This window comes from Solanum stenotomum, chromosome 3, assembly GCF_019186545.1.
Source record: "Solanum stenotomum isolate F172 chromosome 3, ASM1918654v1, whole genome shotgun sequence".
In the NCBI taxonomy this organism is placed as follows: domain Eukaryota; kingdom Viridiplantae; phylum Streptophyta; class Magnoliopsida; order Solanales; family Solanaceae; genus Solanum; species Solanum stenotomum.
The window spans coordinates 49133141-49154426 of NC_064284.1; the positions used below are offsets into that span (position 1 = coordinate 49133141).

The following is a 21286-nucleotide window of genomic DNA, read 5'->3' on the forward strand; positions in this document are numbered from 1 at the left end:
TATATCAAAAAAATTCGTTTCGTTTTTCGAAAATTCGACTTCATATTATTGTTTACGGGGTCAAATTGAGTGGGAAATGGGTCTAACCCAAATTTTAGAGCAACCGTATCAAAATCCGAAATTTCCAAGTGAAGCCTTTTTCGAGGGTCTACTTTGGAGGGTCATATCTCCTAGCACACAAATAATTGGGTGGCCCATAACATATCCATGGAAAACCCTTTGAGTTAGCTACATAACTCACTTCGTTTCACCTCCTTCGGAGTTCGGACGAAGAAGTTATGCCCATTTTCGTAAAATCTGTCCGGCAGGAAATGCAATTTCCAGTGAGCGTTTTTACTGTTCACCCGCCTCATTTTTTTTTCTAAGTGTTGGACCATTTTTCCAAAGGGCATATGTTATTTTCTATATACCATTAGTTTAATTCCCATCTCTAAAACATTTCCCAAAACACCTCTCCCATACTTAGACACATTTTCTCTCAAGTTCTCTCAAGAACCCTAATCCAAAACCTTCCTCAAGATTGAAGAGACTCTTGCTCCAAGTTCCAAGCTTCCATTGAAGACACTCTCAAGACCTTCATAAGAACTCAAGGTATGTGGTGTTGAACTCATGGGTCCTTCCACCCATAGTGCCTAGACTCTATTCTACTCACTAATTCATGGTTTAAGTTAAGATTCATAAATTAGTCTTGTTCTTTGTAATAATTTCCTGCACATTGAATTTTAAACATGAAAAGTGATTGTTTTGAGCATGTTGTGACTCTAGAACTTGAATCTAAATTTGGAATGGATGTGGAGATTTTCATGTGGTATTGTGGGTGTTAAAAGGTGTTGTTGTAGGTTGTTCACTGGTTTGGCTGCATAATTACTACCCTATTTTCCATGCTCTTTGATTCCATTACATGCCTTCAAGGTGTTTGACAAAATGTCCAACTATGGAGAATTGATGAATCGATGCTTTAAAGCTTGAGTTATGAGATGTATGGCAATCCAGAGATGTGTTGATGACAAACTAAGCTTGTGTATATGTTCATTCCATACGTGAGATTGCATTAGAGCCTAATGGGAATTTCCTATATAAAGTGTTGCATGACCATGCCCGGTCCGGGGGAAAAGAACCGGACAACCATGTGAGAGGTTTATATCTCACCACCTAGGATGCTTGGGGTGTGACCAACATCAACCATGTGAGAGGTTTATATCTCACCACCTAGGATGCTTGGGGTGTGACCAACATCAACCATGTGAGGGGTTTATACCTTGCCACCAGGGTGTCCGGGTGTGAACGGCATCCCCCATCCTAAGTTGGGGTTATAGATTGGTTGGATCATGCATACACATATGATATCTACTATTAGTATAGATTTACTTAAACATGTTTTGACTTCACTTTGATCATGCATCCTCATATTGTTATTCATAATGCCTATGAAACTATTTCTTGTATTTCGATTGTGTCCTTGTCTATTGTTGTGTTGCACCCCGCATACTTAGTACATTCCAAGTACTAACGCATATTTTGCCTACATGATGTCACCATGTAGGGACCGGAGCTACTCTTGATCCTTCTCTCCATTCACGTGGCTAGTACGGTGCTTATCCGAGTTTGTTGGTGAGTCCTCAATGATTCGAGGGCTATGTTATGTTTCCTACTCCTATGTTTTGAGACTTTAGCTTGCAATTGTATTTTGACTATGAGGGGAGCCGGTAGTATGTCATGGCCCCCGTCCTATCTATGTATGTAGAGGTGTGCGTTGGACAAGTATTTTGTAAATGAGCTTGACTCTTGTTCTATGATGTCATTTTGAAATGGTTTGCCCTTAGTCCCTATTTCCCGTTAATTAATGTTGATTGTACTTCCGCGACCGATGAAGTGTGATGACAAGTTTGAGAGGCTTGTTTGGGGTTCCTTCGGGTTCCTCATTCGCCATGTCACGTCTAGGCCCTAGGCTTGGGTCGTGACAAGCTTGGTATCAGAGCACTAGGTTGTTAAATCCTCGGAGTCCAACACACCGCGTTGAGTAGAGTCCTAATCATGGTTGTGAAGCGCGCCACGACTATGAATGGGAGGCTACAAAACGTTTTAGGAAAGGTTTCCCTTCTTCATGTTCTATGTCGTGCTTAGAGTGCGATAAGGTGATTCCTCCCTAACGCTTGTTCTTTGGATTGCTAGATCATCATGCCAAACATGAGGGGAAGACGGGCCCGATCACCGGAAGAGCCACCCACCAATGGTGAGCTCCGTGATGCACTCACCATGCTTGCACAAGTGGTAGCTAACCAAGTGCAACAAGGAGCCCAAGCTCCTCGAACTACCACCCCGGGGGAAAGGGTGAGAGATTTCATGAGGATGAACCCTCCGGTCTTCCATGGTTCAAAGGTGGATGAGGACCCGCAAGAGTTCATCGATGAGGTATGCAAAATCTTGACCATTATGGATGTTGGTGCTTGTGAGAAGGCGGAATTGGCGGCCTACCAACTCAAGGGGGTTGCTCAAATTTGGTTTGATCAATGGAAGGGTGAGAAAGGTAATGGCTATGTGGTGTTGTGGGAGGAGTTTAAACTTGCTTTCCTTAATAGGTTCTTCCCTCTTGAGCTTAGGGAGGCAAAGTTGGTGGAGTTCATGAACTTGAAGCAAGGAGCTATGAGTGTGAGGGAGTATGCCCTCAAATTTGTCCAACTCTCCAAGTATGCACCTCACTTGGTGGCCGACTCTAGGTCGAGGATGAACAAATTTGTGATGGGTGTATCCGACTTGGTTAGTGAGGAGTGTCGGTCCGCTATGCTCATTGGAGATATGGATTTGTCTCGGTTGATGACTTATGCCGAGCAAATGGAGGAGGAGAAATTGAGGAAGAGAAGGGGGCACGAGGCCAAGAGGGCCCGATTGGAGAATAGGTTCCCTAAGGGTGCTAGATTTCATCAAGGCCGAGGAAACCCTCATGTCAACCGGGGATTTGCTATCAATGTTCCTAGACCTCAAGGGGGAGGTGAAGTGGGTTCTATGGATGTATGCCCTAAGTGTGGGAGGAAGCATGGTGGTCCTTGCATGAAGGGTTCGGGTGCTTGCTTTGAATGTGGAGAAGTGGGTCATAAGAGGTTTGAATGTCCCAAGATCCGCAACAAGGTCCGAAGTGCTAACACTACTCCTTTGGGTAGAGGTGCTTCTCAAAGTGGTGCCCCAAGGGACAATCGATTTTATGCTTTGCATGGTAGACAAGGTGTTAATGAGACTCCGGATGTGGTGACCGGTATGTTGCAAATCTTTGATCTTGATGTTTATACTTTGATTGATCCGGGTGCCACCCTTTCCTTTGTTACCCCCTTAGTTGCTAGAAAATTTCATGTCGAGTCGGAATTGTTGCATGAGTCATATGAAGTATCCACTCCCATTGGTGTCTCTATTGTTGCTAGAAAAGTGTATAGAAATTGTCCGGTTTGCATATTAAATAAGTTGTTGCCTTGTGATCTTGTTGAGTTGAACATGGTGGATTTTGATGTTATTCTTGGGATGGATTGGTTGCATGCATATTATGCTTCTATTGATTGTAGGACTCGTAAAGTCAAGTTCCGATTTCCTAATGAACCCGTCCTTGAGTGGGAGAGCCGGGATGTTGTGGTGAAGGGGAAATTCATTTCTTGCATTAAAGCCCATAGGTTGATTTCCAAAGGGTGCTTGTACCATATTGTGAGAGTCAATGATGTGGAGTCTAAAGTCCCTCCTATTGAGTCTATTCCGGTTGTTAATGAGTTTCTAGATGTCTTCCCAGAAGACCTTCCCGGTGTCCCTCCCGAAAGGGAGATAGATCTTGGTATAGACCTCCTTCCCGATACTCAACCTATTTCTATCCCCCCTTACCGTATGGCCCCGGCGGAGTTGAAAGAGTTGAAAGAGCAATTAAAAGATTTGTTAGAGAAGGGGTTTATTAGACCTAGTCATTCTCCCTGGGGTGCTCCGGTTTTGTTTGTGAAGAAGAAAGATGGGTCTCTTAGAATGTGTATTGATTATCGACAACTTAATAGGGTCACCGTCAAGAATAGGTATCCTCTTCCAAGGATTGACGATTTATTTGACCAATTGCATGGGGCTAGTCACTTCTCTAAGATTGATCTTCGGTCAGGGTATCATCAAGTGAAGGTGAGGGAGTGTGATATTCTCAAGACGGCCTTTCGTACTAGGTATGGGCACTATGAGTTTGTGGTGATGTCTTTCGGGTTGACTAATGCTCCGGCTCTCTTTATGGATTTGATGAATAGGGTTTTCAAACCCTACCTTGATTCTTTTGTGGTGGTGTTTATAGATGACATCTTGATCTATTCTCGGGGTGAGGAAGAGCACAAGGGTCACTTGAGGGTTGTACTCCAAAGATTGAGGGAAGAGAAGTTGTACGCTAAATATGAAAAGTGTGAGTTTTGGTTGAAGGAAGTTGCTTTCCTAGGCCATGTGGTGTCGGGGGATGGTATTAAGGTGGATCCTAAGAAGACCGATGTTATTAGGAATTGGCCTAGACCTTTGACCCCGTCGGATATAAGGAGTTTCTTGGGTTTAGCGGGTTATTATAGGAGATTTGTGGAAGGGTTTTCTTCTCTTGCTTCTCCTATGACTAAGTTGACTCAAAAGAAGGCTAAATTTGTGTGGTCGGATGAGTGTGAGGAAAGCTTCCAAACTTTGAAAGAAAGGCTTGTGTCCGCTCCTATTTTGTCACTTCCGGATGGGTTAGAAGGTTTTGTTGTTTATTGTGATGCTTCCCGTATTGGTTTGGGTTGTGTGTTGATGCAAAGTGGTAAGGTTATAGCCTATGCTTCTAGGCAACTTAAGGTTCATGAAAAAAATTACCCAACCCATGATCTTGAATTGGCCGCCGTGGTTTTTGCTTTAAAGATTTGGCGTCATTATTTGTATGGGGTGCATGTTGATATCTTCACCGACCATAAGAATCTCCAATATGTGTTCACGCAAAAAGATCTTAACTTGAGACAAAGGAGGTGGTTAGAATTCCTTAAGGATTATGATATGAGTGTTCACTATCATCCGGGGAAAGCTAATGTGGTGGCGGATGCATTGAGTAGAGTGTCCATGGGTAGCTTGGCTCATGTGGAGGAAGGTAGTAAAGAGTTGGCTAAGGAGGTCCATCGGTTGGCCAAATTGGGAGTTAGGTTAGAAGGGGTGGATAGTGGAGGAGTAGTTGTTGTTGATGGTTCAAGGTCTTCCTTGGTTGATGAGGTGATAGTCAAGCAAGATCTTGATCCTTCTTTGGTAGAATTAAAGGCTTCGGTGAGTAGTGGTAAGGTGGAGGTTTTCTCCCAAGGGGGAGATGGTGCCCTTAGGTACCAAGGTAGATTATGTGTTCCTTGTGTGGATGGTGTGAGGGAAAGAATCCTTGATGAGGCTCATAATTCTTTTTATTCTATTCATCCGGGGTCAACAAAGATGTATAGAGACTTGAGGGATGTGTATTGGTGGGGCGGTATGAAGAAGGACATTGCAAAATTTGTTTCGGGTTGCCATAGTTGTCAACAAGTCAAGGCCGAACATCAAAGGCCGGGTGGCCTAACTCAAGACATTGAGATACCTACTTGGAAGTGGGAAGAAATCAACATGGATTTTGTAGTGGGCTTACCCAAGGCTAGAAGAGGCTTTGATTCGGTTTGGGTGGTGGTTGATCGGATGACAAAGTCGGCTCATTTCCTACCGGTTAAAACTACTTACGGGGCTGAAGAGTATGCCAAGTTGTACATTCATGAATTGGTAAGGTTGCATGGGATTCCTTTGTCTATCATCTCGGATCGTGGTGCCCAATTCACTTCTCACTTTTGGAAGTCATTCCAAAGGGGTCTTGGTACAAAGGTAAAGCTTAGCACGGCCTTCCACCCTCAAACGGATGGCCAAGCCGAAAGAACAATTCAAACCTTGGAGGATATGCTTAGAGCTTGTGTATTGGAGTTGAAAGGTAGTTGGGATGATCATCTTCCTTTGATTGAATTTGCATACAACAATAGTTATCATTCTAGTATCGGTATGGCTCCTTTTGAGGCACTTTATGGTAGACGGTGTAGGTCACCGGTTGGGTGGTTTGAAGTTGGAGAGGTGGCCTTGTTGGGTCCGGATCTGGTCATGGATGCTCTTGAGAAGGTAAGGATGATTAGGGAGAGGTTGAAAACAGCCCAAAGTCGTCAAAAGTCTTATGCCGATGTGAGGAGACGGGATCTTGAATTCAAAGTGGGTGATTGGGTTTATTTGAAAGTTTCTCCAATGAAAGGTGTGGTTCGTTTTGGTAAGAAGGGGAAATTAAGTCCTAGGTATGTCGGTCCTTATGAGATAATAAGAAGGGTTGGTAAAGTAGCCTATGAGTTGGGGTTGCCCAAGGAGATGGAATTAGTTCATCCGGTATTCCATGTATCGATGTTGAGGAAATGTGTTGGTGATCCTAACGCTATTGTACCTCTTGAGGTTGTGGGTGTTGTAGAAGATAATTTGACGTATGAAGAAGTCCCGGTTCAGATCTTAGATAGACAAGTTAAAAGGTTGAGGAACAAAGAAGTGGCGTCCGTTAAGGTGCTTTGGAGAAATCAACAAGTGGAGAGTGCTACTTGGGAGGCCGAAGCGGACATGCAAAGACGTTATCCTTATCTATTCAACTCCACTCAAGCCTAAGGTATTAAATCAAGTCCTTTGTACTCCATTGAGTCTTACATTTCAGCCCCTGAATCATTAATGTGCATATATGTTTAAATTGATGAGTTATGGATGCTTTACACTAAGTTTTGAAATCTTGAAGTGATGTTTAAATAAAATTTTTGCATTCATGTTGGGGCTGATATGTTCTTACTAAGTCTTGCCTTGTACGTCTCTTCCACATTCGGGGACGAATGTTCCCAAGGGGGAGATATTGAAATGACCCAAAAGGTTCTTAAAAATGTGCTTCGGAAGTTACCGGAAACTTGTTTAGCTATATCAAAAAAAATCCGTTTCGTTTTTCGAAAATCCGACTTCATATTCTTGTTTAGGGGGTCAAATTGAGTGGGAAATGGGTCTAACCCAAATTTTAGAGCAACCGTATCAAAATCCGAAATTTCCAAGTGAAGCCTTTTTCGAGGGTCTACTTTGGAGGGTCATATCTCCTAGCACACAAATAATTGGGTGGCCCATAACATATCCATGGAAAGCCCTTTGAGTTAGCTACCTAACGCACTTCGTTTCACCTCATTCGGAGTTCGGACGAAGAAGTTATGCCCATTTTCGTAAAATCTGTCCGGCAGGAAATGCAATTTCCAGTGAGCGTTTTTACTGTTCACCCGCCTCATTTTTTTTTCTAAGTGTTGGACCATTTTTCCAAAGGGCATATGTTATTTCCTATATACCATTAGTTCAATTCCCATCTCTAAAACATTTCCCAAAACACCTCTCCCATACTTAGACACATTTTCTCTCAAGTTCTCTCAAGAACCCTAATCCAAAACCTTCCTCAAGATTGAAGAGACTCTTGCTCCAAGTTCCAAGCTTCCATTGAAGACACTCTCAAGACCTTCATAAGAACTCAAGGTATGTGGTGTTGAACTCATGGGTCCTTCCACCCATAGTGCCTAGACTCTATTCTACTCACTAATTCATGGTTTAAGTTAAGATTCATAAATTAGTCTTGTTCTTTGTAATAATTTCCTGCACATTGAATTTTAAACATGAAAAGTGATTGTTTTGAGCATGTTGTGACTCTAGAACTTGAATCTAAATTTGGAATGGATGTGGAGATTTTCATGTGGTATTGTGGGTGTTAAAAGGTGTTGTTGTAGGTTGTTCACTGGTTTGGCTGCATAATTACTACCCTATTTTCCATGCTCTTTGATTCCATTACATGCCTTCAAGGTGTTTGACAAAATGTCCAACTATGGAGAATTGATGAATCGATGCTTTAAAGCTTGAGTTATGAGATGTATGGCAATCCAGAGATGTGTTGATGACAAACTAAGCTTGTGTATATGTTCATTCCATACGTGAGATTGCATTAGAGCCTAATGGGAATTTCCTATATAAAGTGTTGCATGACCATGCCCGGTCCGGGGGAAAAGAACCGGACAACCATGTGAGAGGTTTATATCTCACCACCTAGGATGCTTGGGGTGTGACCAACATCAACCATGTGAGAGGTTTATATCTCACCACCTAGGATGCTTGGGGTGTGACCAACATCAACCATGTGAGGGGTTTATACCTTGCCACCAGGGTGTCCGGGTGTGAACGGCATCCCCCATCCTAAGTTGGGGTTATAGATTGGTTGGATCATGCATACACATATGATATCTACTATTAGTATAGATTTACTTAAACATGTTTTGACTTCACTTTGATCATGCATCCTCATATTGTTATTCATAATGCCTATGAAACTATTTCTTGTATTTCGATTGTGTCCTTGTCTATTGTTGTGTTGCACCCCGCATACTTAGTACATTCCAAGTACTAACGCATATTTTGCCTACATGATGTCACCATGTAGGGACCGGAGCTACTCTTGATCCTTCTCTCCATTCACGTGGCTAGTACGGTGCTTATCCGAGTTTGTTGGTGAGTCCTCAATGATTCGAGGGCTATGTTATGTTTCCTACTCCTATGTTTTGAGACTTTAGCTTGCAATTGTATTTTGACTATGAGGGGAGCCGGTAGTATGTCATGGCCCCCGTCCTATCTATGTATGTAGAGGTGTGCGTTGGACAAGTATTTTGTAAATGAGCTTGACTCTTGTTCTATGATGTCATTTTGAAATGGTTTGCCCTTAGTCCCTATTTCCCGTTAATTAATGTTGATTGTACTTCCGCGACCGATGAAGTGTGATGACAAGTTTGAGAGGCTTGTTTGGGGTTCCTTCGGGTTCCTCATTCGCCATGTCACGTCTAGGCCCTAGGCTTGGGTCGTGATAGTCATCCACTCCTCTGTTCTCAGGACCAAGACCTCTATAAAAGCAGTCCAGTAGTATCTTATCTGGGATTCCATGAGTTGGGTACTGCAGCAATTGTGCCTTAAATCTCATCCACAACTCATGGATTGTACCACCCTCCAATTGCTTGAAATTTAGGATGTTATCCCTAAGAATCATCATTTTTTAAGGAGGGTGGTCCACTTGGTTGTCGTTGCTACCATCTATGCTCATCTCATCTGTTCCACAAGTAACACACAAAAACCAAAACTAAAAGAAAGTAGTTTCAACTATGACTAAAAAGAACAAAATTCAACTTCACCAAAAGAATCTCAAACAACACCAGTCTCCGGCAACAGCGCCATTTTGATTAACGTTTCAAGGACACTTCCTCCAATTCTAAGTGTCAACGATCGCTAGTCAGTATAAAACACAACTTAGTGAGTTGGGGTCGAATCCCACATGGATTGGTACGTACTTAAGATTCAATAGGGAAGTATAAACATGATCAAATCAGTCATAGGAATAAAAATTATCGAATAAAGACATCATTCAAATTAGAGGGTGACACGAATAACAAATGGGGGGTTTTGCTTTGGAATTATCAACTACAAACAGTGGCAAACAAAACAAAATAACAATAATGAGACGGGTTCTTGGGATGTGATTCGATTATAGGCTAATATAGACAAATGGGTAATTGCAACTATTAGAAATAGCTAGATATTAGTGAGTAAGCTAGGCAATAGAGGAGATAAAGTTTCTCTCAAGCAATTTACCCCGAATCAAGTTGATTTCTCTCGAACATCAACAAGCATGCAAAATAATAACAGCCCACACCTTAGTCCATTCACTCTCTCGAGCTGAATGTGTGGAATTGGGTTTAGGATTCACTCTCTAGAGCTGAAACCAGGTCAACCCAATACCCACGGACAATTAATCAATAAGTTTAGTTTTAAAACCTCTCTTTCGAGCAAGCCAAAAATATAAGGGTAGAACTGCATTTGCAACTACAGTTCTTAAATTAAACCATAATTAATGATTGAACTCACTTCTAAATAGCATTTAAACTAAAAATTAGCAATACCAACAAACTAAATCAGCCCATAATCACATAATCACACCCCAAGAATTGGGGTTTTAGCTAGACATCGTATAAAAGTAAAAAACAGTTACCAAATTGATTGTCCATCAACTGGGTAAGTGTAGATTCGTCCTTACAATGCTCCAATTCGAAGAATCTCAAAGAGCCACTTCCAATTTCTCAAAAGTGAAAAACTTCAATTCTTCAAATCTTCGGAAAAACTAGAGAAAATTGTCTCTAGAGCTCAAAACTTAATAAAATACAAAAAATATATGAGCTAAGATACTAAACTAAATGTTCAAAAATGTATTTATAGTCGCCAAAAATGTGTTGCGAAGAGTCACTCGGCGAAGTAAGTTGGGATCGCTAAACCACTCGGCGAGCCGCCCTTTGGTCACTTTCATCACCATTCTTCCTTGGCATTCAGCATCCTCAAGGTCTGTAACTTTGGGTGATCTAACCCTACATCGCGGAACCACTCGACGATCCGTCGACTGCTCCTTTCTCTCGCCAACTTGGTTCTTTCCTTCAGGGCTTGACACACTGGAAATTTAGGCGGTCAAGTAGCCATTCGGCGACTCACCAAGTTAACCTGGCGATCACCAAGTTTGCCTTTCTTCATTCTTTCAGCCTATTTTGTTCCGTTTGCAAATTAGTCATTACTTTGTTCCTCAATCCATATACCTAGAAGTTAAGGGTTATACATCAATTATTGGCACAAAATAAGAATTTGAGGACACTAAATCTATATAAATAAAGCCCTAAATAAGTCAAAATCTCCGACTCATCAATAGGTAGGATCGAATTAAGACTCACGCTCTCGAGCTGAATCCAAAATAACCCAATCACTATAATCGTTAATTGATAACCTTAATTCTAAAACCACTTTCACAAGCAAGCATAGAATACTAGGCTAGAACTTCATTTGTAGCTACAATTCATGAGTTAAGACTCAATTATCAATCGAACCCACATCAAAACAACAATTAAATCAGTAATTACTAACACCCATAAGCTAATTGAGACAATTAATCACATAATCACAGCCTCAAAAATGGGGGTTTCAGCCACGTATTGTAAAAAGTAGAAAAATATTACCAATTATATACTTCATAAGATGAGTAGTAAAATTCTCGTATTTACAATGCTTGAAATCAACTTGGAATCAACACCCAACTTCAAATTCTACTCAAAAACTTAGAAAACTAGTGTTTGGGTCAAAACCAAGAGTCTAACAATGTCAAAGTCACGATTTCTCTTTTCTCAATCAACACCCAACTTCACCTTTTCGTGCTGTGATTTTAGGTGATCAAGGTCGGGCTCACCGACTTGATTGGTGATGCACCAATTGTCCTTTCTCATTGCCGTTTTTGCTTACATCTTTACTAATTATTTTGTAAAGTTAGGCAGGCTGAGACTCCTTCGCCAATCCAATCAGTGTGTGATCGAAAGGTACATTCCATTGCCGAGTTGCCTTTGTCCAAGGATTAGCACGCTGTAACTTTAGGCGAGCTGAAAGACCACTGGGCGAGTCGCTGAGTGGCCTTGGAAATCCTCAGCCTTGCTTTTCTTCAACTGGTTCAATTTTTCTACTCTTTTTTGCTTGGTAATGTCTTTGCCTTGCTCTTTTATTTTCCTAGCTGCAAATAAACACATAAGCATCAGTTTAGAGCATAAGATAGGCAATAAGGACACTAAAACTATGATTATCAAGCCCTAAATGAGTCGAAATTCCAGACATCAATCATCATCCCCTTTTATTAAAATCACATTGTGCACATGCATTGGCATGAGATTGAGTATAAGTTGGGCACGTAGAGATCATCCGTGTTGGGGATGGTGAGATATTAAGATTATAAGTTGGGAACGTGGAGATCATCCGTGTAGAAATTATTTGATTTTTATGATAGTGCATTGAGATAGTCCGCACAGACACGTGGAGATTCTCCATATCGGTATATGGATCTCGCGAGTCCCCCATGGGTCATGAACTCTTGATGTAATTCTGAGGGGTATCATGTACATACGGTTGAGAGAGTATTTGGTATCTAAGGCATATCATTTCATGGTGTCACAATGTATTGTATCTCATTACATCCTTCATTCTTGTTGATCATGTGTTTTATTGGTGGTTGGACAGTACATGATATTTGATTACCTCTATTTGATGAAACTTGACTAGTAAGTATAACATAAACTTGTATAAGTAAAGGATTGATTTTCTTATATAAAATCGTCACTATTTTTTTGTTGTCGGTCTATGAGATATACTGGGTACACATGGTTTCGTACTCATACTACACTTGTTTTACTCTTTGTGGTACAAATTCGATTCCGAGTACGAGCACATCTCGTGGATCTTTTTGAGTCCGAGCTTGGAGTATCTTGGAGTTGTGGTGAGCTGTTTGGTTGTTTCGTGGCCCACACCTCCCTCTATCTTTTATTTATTATGTTGTTTTAGTATTGAGACAAGATATCCCTTATGTTTAAATGTGTCATTTTAGTTTCATACTTGCACCATATTTAGAAGCTCTTATACTTATGAAACAAATTCTTGGGTGGTATTTTAGCTTTCCGCATTTCGTATTTATGAAGGACTTAGTGTTGGAGATATTTTACTCGTTTTTTACCTTTTTACATCAATACTTAGTTAAATTGGTAAAATTATTGGGTTGGCTTACTTGTCGGTGGGGAACATAGGTGCCATCATGACTTATGAATTTGGGTCGTGACAAAAAGTAAAGTAATACAATCATCCAAAACTAAAAGCAACAATATACAAGCAAAAGGGGGAATATTGACTCAAAGACCCTCACCCCACCAAAAATAATAAGTAGTGCCCTCAATTCAATGATAATAAAAGTACGGGAGGCTGAGATAGAAAGGTTCCCTTGACCAGATTTGTCTATGGAGCACTCTCATTCGGAATCTCCAGAAGGGAAACATCATTCGGGGTAGCAATGCCGGACAATAGAATTATCAAAGGCAGTAGTGAAGACTCATCTGGAGCATTAGTGCCCATCTCAACACTCGGAGGGATGGTGGAGTCTGAAGAGGCTCCACTAGGACCAACCTTTGAAGTCTCACAAAGGGATTTCTCCAAGGCAACCTGAAAAATGACCTATTCGTTCTCTGCATCTCAGTCAGAGTCTGCACAATACTATGCTTCTCGCTCCTCAACTCCTCCTCGTTAGTCAAATCATCCTCGACCCTCTCAACATCATCAACAACATAAATGTCAACACTCGCAACTATCTTTGGTTGCACACTGGGAAAGGGATCACTACTGGGCATCTGGGGTGGCATGGAGGTAGGTGCATCTGGTAGGGGAACCTCACCCCAAAATATATATATATATATATATATATATATATATATATATATATATATATATATGGATTGTAACTGGGTCACCTCCATTTGCAAGGTAGCAAGCTTTTCTCTCATGGTGTCTAGTTCATCAGAACTACCATTGGCCTTCTCTTGGGGATCAAGTCTCGCAGTAAGGTTGTCCAACCTCACACCATGGCCCTAGACCAGCCCCTCACACCTACTCACCCTATCTCTCAATAGATCCAAGGCTCTCTCAATAACCTTATCAATGATCACAGGCATATCCGTCTTAACCCGTGTGGCTCTAACATCCACCACCCGAGAAGGCTGCCTATCTAATATATCATGGCCTGGGTCAAGGGAGACAGGTGATAGGAGTGGGGGTAGGCCTCTCAGCAGCAACAACAGATAGAAGAAAGATTAGAAAGTGTTATTCACGAAGTTCAAGTGCTTTCTCTCTCTATAATTCAGAACTCTCAACTCTAGAATTGTTAGATCTGTAACTCTCATTCTTTCTCTCTCCTTTGGGCTATTTATAGTTTCTCAAAATTTTACTCAAAAACCCAATGTGCGTCTCATTCAACGACATTGTCATGCTTGTCGAGCTCGTTCAATGTATCACCTTTTGTGCTTCAGGTCACCTTTTCATGCTTTAGGCTTCAAATATTTGAACCTTAGTCGGCGAACTCGTGTGAGTCAATCTTTCACATTTGTTGCATCACCGAGTACCACCTTTATTCGTCGTTCAAGCATTCAATTTTTCTCCTTGCATTTTCACTTTCAGCGACGATCAGCAAGGTTGCTCTTCTCATTCCGCGAATTGTCTTATCTGTTAAAGCTCACCGACCTAATTCGATAAACACAAATGCTATCCACTATCACTTTGGGTGAGTTCAGGATTGTTAGGCGATTCGCCTTTCTTGTTGAGCGATCAACAATGTATGGTTTGCACTTCTTTTTGCATTTTTTCTCATTCTTTCAAACATCAATCATTTCCTTGTCCATTTACTTTCATAGCTTCAAATTATCAACATTTCATCAGAATAAGACAAAATTAGGCATTGAGGACACTGATTATTGAGCTAAATAGACCTCAAGTGAATGCAAATCTACCACTTATCAAAGAGGAGCAAATTATCAAGATAGACATGATAATGAGGCAAGTGATCTAAAGGAAAACGATGACATAATGCTTCATAAAATCTTGACAAAGGTTCAGGTGCCTAAAATGATGAAAAATGAATTGATCTTGATAAGTTATGACGTATTGAAATTTAGCCAAATGAACGTCATCTTTGATATGAAGTAGCACTCAATGTTATAGATGGTGACGAGGATCTTGAATTTAAATATGGCATGTAGTGTGCACAGATAAATGATGGGCCAAATAAAATGCCTAAATCAAATATATTATGTTTCACTTAGAAAAGTGATGTTTTTAAATTTACAGTCCATAGATCAAAATATAATGTCAGTGGAGTACAAATAAATTATTGTGCGATATTATAATCACAAGTTATAGAGTACGGTTTGTGCCTCACGGCATAAAGAACTTTTACAAAAGTCCTGACATTATTAAATAGAGATATATTCTCCTGTGGTGGATTATGAGGTTTGTTTCAGTCTGACAATAGATGAAATACTTGAATATGTGTAATGAATGATTGTCATGTCTATCTAGATGATGAAGGTTATATGAAATTCTTAAAGAATTTAAGAGGTCTTAAAGTGATTCCATTGAGTACTCCAATGATTGTGAAATTGCAAAGAAAGGTCAATTTCAATCTCATGAAAATTATTAGAAAACATCATGTATTAGTGCAGTTGATGCACTTACAGATTGTTGGTTATGCAAATGCTAGAAAATTATTTGATCTATATAACGAAAGTTATGTGAGGAAATTATCATTCAAGTTATGCCAAAAAGTTGATAAAAAAAATTGACTCAACACATTGATGATGTGTGATTTTCTTTGATAAGAAGAGACGAGTTTCAATAAAATTGAAAGTCGCACATTTATTCGATCCACATGAAGCTTGATCTCAAATGAGCTATTTGTGTACATGTGGAGGCCCAAAAATATCTTGACATTCAATGAATAAAACAATAGTAGACATTTTTTTCAAATCATGCAGAAATAGTATTCATCCATTAAGCAAGTTAAGAGTGTATGTTTGGGATTAATGACCCATCATATGAAGAAATATGTAATTTTTCTTTGCAAAGGGATATTCCAGCCATCGTGTACGAAATAATGATGCAGGTATAGCTCAACAGAAAAGAGGATACAATCAAAGGAGATTGGACAAAGCATATGTCACCAAAAAAAAAAATTATGCATGATTTTAATAAAATGGTGAGATAGACGTCCAAAAGATCTGTTCAAGTGATAATCTGGCAGAGTTATTCATTAAGGCATTGCCAACATCAACATTTGAAAAGTTGAGATGTAAAATATGAATGCGTTGTGTTCAAGATATGAAGTGAAGTTTTCATTCGGGGGAGTGAAATACTTATTGTCCGTATTATGAGATGTGTATACTTTTTTTTCATAACTAGATTTTTTTCATTGGATTTTTTCTAATAAGGTTTTAACGAGACACATTATCTATGGACATCCAATGGGGAGTATTATAAATTCATTGAATGAGTGGATTGTCCATTTAGTTAATACATGAACTACTTACATTCATGTATACATATCCCTAGCTTCTATGAATTATTGTGGATAAGAATATATCTATTAATTTGGACATTTAGCATAGTAACTTTTGAATAAGATGTTCTCAATATTATACTCTTGTTATCTTTTTGTCTATATTATTTGTAGTATATTGTTTATGTTTTATTACAGTAATTAGACAAGTGGCGGATTATTGATAATGCGACTTCAGTGGGTTGGTTTGATCTGCTAAATTTGTTTATGAGTAAATTGAAGATGTGGTAATAAAATCAAGTGTTGAAATGAAGTACTACCTTTCAATGGGTCAGGTTATGATAATAACATCGACATGTTTGCTGAAAGCATTGATTTTGAAGAAAATTATACACATTCAATTATGTCTTATGTCGTTTCCTGCCGACTCTCGAGTCTTCCTTCACCAACAGAATGTGAGTACTTGAGTTTGCTTCAAATAAGTCTACTTCAGTAGAATGATTATATTAATTGATTCAAGTAAATGGCTCATATTACAAAATGCACCCTACATTCTCAACTTATTAATTAGTAATAAAGGAGAAGGATTTCCATTAAGAAAAGACAATTCTTTGCTTAATTAATTTCAAATAAATTGCAAAGGAGACAAATGAATTACCACAACAATTATGAAGTTTAAGAAATTAGAGATATATTATTATTATTAATTTTTTTGTGATATTAAAGAGCTGTTAGGAAACTTGTTCACCAGCAAGGGGGTGTGGGGTCAGCAGCAGCTGCAGGTTAACCATAGATTAGAAGAAAGTTAATAAGTTAACAAAGAAAGAAACCACCATAGTATTTCTTATCTACAGTCCATCATCATCCTCAACCCAAACTACAAACAAACCCTCTCTTTCTTTTTCTCTGCTTCTTATTTTGTCAAAAAATGAGCCTAAATCTAATAATCTAATCTTAAACAAAGTATATGTTTGTCAAGTATGGAGTTGAGCAATAACAACAGTACTATTTACACGAAAACCCCAGAAGCTGAAACAGCTCGAATTATCCAACACAATAAACCTTTCTCCATAACTAATGGTATACTCAAACGCCAGAATCATCATCCTCTGCCTCTGCCTCTGCCTCTGCCTCTGCCTCTGCCTGTCGTTGTAGTTTACAAAGAATGTCTAAAAAATCATGCTGCCACTATGGGCGCCCACGCCGTAGATGGCTGCGGAGAATTTATGCCATCCCCTACCGCTACTGCTACTAACCCCACCTCCCTAACATGCGCCGCATGTGGCTGTCACCGGAATTTTCACCGCCGTGAGCCAGAGGAGCTATTTCCACCTCCCAACACCGCCGCAGCTCTGGAGTACCAATCTCATCACCGACACCACCCTCCGCCTCCGCTGCCGAATCGTGGAAGTGGGGACCACAGCTGCCCTAATTCCCCATCTCCACCACCGATCTCATCCGCTTACTACCCATCTGCACCTCACATGCTTCTTGCACTGAGTTCCGGTTTGTCGGGTCGACCCGTTGAAAACAACAACAACCACCTGCCAATAAATCCCAATTCGAGTACTCCTGTGTCAAACCCAAATGGGAGAAAGCGATTCAGAACGAAATTCACACAAAATCAGAAGGAAAAAATGCTTGAATTTTCTGAAAGAGTTGGATGGAGAATGCAGAAGCAAGACGAAGAGATTATCAACAAACTCTGCCATGAAATTAGTGTAGAGAAAGGGGTTTTAAAAGTATGGATGCACAATAACAAGAACAATTTTGGAAGAAAAGATCAATCTGTCTCCAACAACGACATAAATGGTATCAATTTTGGTATTAGTAGTACAAATGACAATAACAAAGAAGAGACTCACAGCCATGGCGTAAATCACAACAATATTGTTAGTGTTGTTGCTACTAATGGGTCTTCTTCTTGAACTTGAACTTCGAAAAAAAATGCTAGTTGGTAAGTAGTATTATCTTTTTCTAAATGCAGCAGTATTAATTAATTTGTCAAATCTCTGATTGAGGTTGAACCAATTTGTCGCCTCTTTCTTTCGTTTGATGAGAATAACTATATGGACTGATTGTTCTTAATTAATTAGGCAATTACTTTTGTTCATTTTCTTATATTCCTTTCATTTTTTTTCTCTTTCTTCTTTGGGTTGGTTAACTTCACAAGTTTTGGTTAATATTGGGTGTTTGGTCAATGGTATATTGACAATTTAGGGGTCGTGATCAAAGTTATGCATATATAACTAATAATGTTCGAATTAGTTATGGGTGAATACACATATTATTTTACCCGAGATGTTAGTTACGTATTACACTTTTTATTTTGTATATAATAATATATAAATTTTCTTAATATTTGTGGAGTACATATATTACTTAGATAAGTGTTTAAATTGTCAATCAAATATCATATTAATTTTACATATAAATAATTTATATAATATCCTATAATTTATTTTTTATTGTGTTACCAAACAATCGCTCAATATTTGTGATATTCCGTTAATTGCTCAATTTGCAACTGTTAAATCATAAATGTAGAATTATACCTTAATTTTGCATATGAAAAATTTATATAATATCCTATAATTTATTTTTTATTGTGTTACCAAACAATCACTCAATATTTGTAATATTCCGTTAATTCGTCAATTTGCAACTGTTAAATCATAAATGTAGAATTATACCTTAATTTTGCATGTAGGCAATATTCAATATCTTTGTTTTTGTGGCTATACGTCAGACGGTCAGAGTAAAAGAGAAGGAAGCTTTAATTCTGTCTGAGATGAAGCAGCATAAAGTGGCGTAACATGCATTGGGTGCTCTTGCATATATGTTTTCTTTTATTCCTAATTACTTGTTCATTTTTAAATTAGTACACTTTTTAAGAAAATAATTATTAATTAATATAGTGAGTTTACCATTTTTACCCCTATTAATTATGAAGTTGATGAATTAAAAATTAAGATTTTCAAGAAATTCTATCTTTTTGAAAGTAATTAATTAAGGGTATATTAAGTGAAAAAATTGTTTTTCTTGATTTTGTCAAAATAAACAAGTAATTCGGACAACTAAAAAAGAAAAAGTGGACAAGTAAATAGGGACAGAGACGGTACTTCTTATGAAAAAAGGACAATATTGTCATTGTTCAATTTATATGACTTATTTTCTTGGCCAAACACATATGCAGACCCTTAAACTTATCCCTAAATTTCATTTTGACACTCCAACTCAACCTTGTTCCATTTTAACCCTTCAACTCCATTTTTTATGTTCTATTTTGGCACTTCTAAGTGATATGGCAGAGAGTGTGCATCACACATTCTCTAAGAGAGTGAAAGACAAAAAAAAAGTATTTTTTAAAAAAATTATAAAAGATTACCCTTCAACTTTAATTCTTTTATGTACCATTTAACACAAAATACGAATTTTATGATTTCTTTATTTCTATATATGTTATTCAACTGCAATTTTGCATTTTTAAAATCGACGATCATCTGTTAATTATTGTAAAAAATTAAAACTGACGGATTATCATTATTTTTTTTTATAAAAAAAAGTAACAATTCTTTTTAAGAGTTTTCCTATATTTTGCGTGAAAAATAACCGACGAAAGTGCGTCGATTTTCTTTCTTAAAAAAATCAATGACAACCCAACGAAGTCTATCGAGTTTCAACATTTTTTTGTAGTCTTATTAATTAGCAATGAACATGAGTTTTTTTTACTCGTATTTAATCGAATGAAAAATTAGAAAGCTGATAGTTGAGTTAGTCCAAGTAGACTAGATATGAAAAAAAATATATGTGATGTTATTTCAATTAACTAATTGTTTTTTAAAAAAAATCAACACACTTTCACCGATTATTTTTTCACACAATAATGTACAGAAACTCTAAAAAAAAAAAATTATTTTTTAAAAAAATGATGTTCATCCATTATTTTTTAACACAATAATGGCATGTGAATTACACACATCTCACTTTGTTGATTTTTTGGAAAGAAGTGTCAAAATGGAACATAAAAATTGGAGTTGAAGGGTTAAAATGGAACAAGGTTGAGTTGGAGTGCCAAAATGAAATTTAGGGACAAGTTTAAGGGTCTGCATATGTGTTTGGTCTATTTTCTTCCTTAGTCAGTTTAAAAAAGAATGATACATTTCTATATAAAGTAACAATTTAACTTTATAATGTTCATTTTATCTTTAATGAAATGATTTATAATCACACAATTTTTTATTATTCATTTTAGACCGCAAGTTTTAAAAGTCTTTATTTTTTTCTTAAATTTCGTGTTGAGTCAAACTACCTCACATAAAATAGGATGGAAGAAGTAATACTTATTCACTATTAACTTTGTACATTTTTTTACAAATTATAAATATAAGAGTATTTTTACTATATCATCCTTTAAATATAATAAATTCGATGTCTTTAAAAATACAATAAAGAAATGACTATAATTAATGATAATGGTAAATTAAAAATTAAATATAAAATTATCTATTAATTTCATAAAATGGACAAATATGACTAAACATCTCAAAATAGTATAGTGAACAACTATTATTTACCATACTATTTTGATACAATATGCACTACCTACACATAATACTCTACTTTATTCTTTCTCAATCAATCTTAATAATGTTTATAAATAAATGGTTCATTTTAACTTTCTTTAAATATTTATATCTTCGTTTTATATTAGTTGATCATTTTTTTAGAAATAATTAGCCTCTTATATTAATTGTCCATCTTACTAATTCAAGAAAGTATTAATTAAGTTTTTTATATTACTCTTGCAATCAATTCTTTTTTAAAATGTTCACATTTGTTTATAAAATTTTCGAATAATTTTTTAAAAAATGAATTAATAAAATTATCTTCTTATTTAAGATTTATTAATATACTGATAAAAAGAAAAAATATCAACTAATATGAACGGAGAAAGTATTGTTCCAATCCTTTTTCGCCCATTTTGAAGGTCTATTTTCACTTTTTTCCCACCATGCCAAGTGGATCATATTCTTGATATGGTTAGGATAAATATATATATATATATATATATCTTTTCTTCTTCTTTTTTCCCTACAAGAAAGAAAGCAGGGATGAACATATTGAATATTTTGACTCGATAATTGTAGTTTTAAGAATTATTAAATTATTATCATATTAAATTAATTTGATATAATTGATACTTTATACTAATATATAATAAATTTATAATTATGATTTTTTTTATTTCAATTCATATATATATATATATATATATATATATATATATATATATATATA

At 37.5% G+C, this 21286-nt stretch overlaps 1 protein-coding gene across 1 annotated transcript; it reads left to right on the plus strand.

Annotated features, from left to right (window-relative positions):
* Positions 1-16821: 16821 nt before the first annotated feature.
* LOC125859656 (zinc-finger homeodomain protein 9-like) lies at positions 16822-18093 on the plus strand. The gene has a single exon (XM_049539444.1). The coding sequence runs from the start codon at positions 16966-16968 to the stop codon at positions 17911-17913; it is 948 nt and encodes a 315-aa protein (XP_049395401.1). The 5' UTR covers positions 16822-16965; the 3' UTR covers positions 17914-18093.
* Positions 18094-21286: the final 3193 nt, after the last annotated feature.

What these genes read in the sequence shown, in the direction of transcription:
- LOC125859656 (XM_049539444.1), top strand. Translation starts at nt 16,966, where the DNA reads ATGGAGTTGAGCAATAACAACAGTACTATTTACACGAAAACCCCAGAA.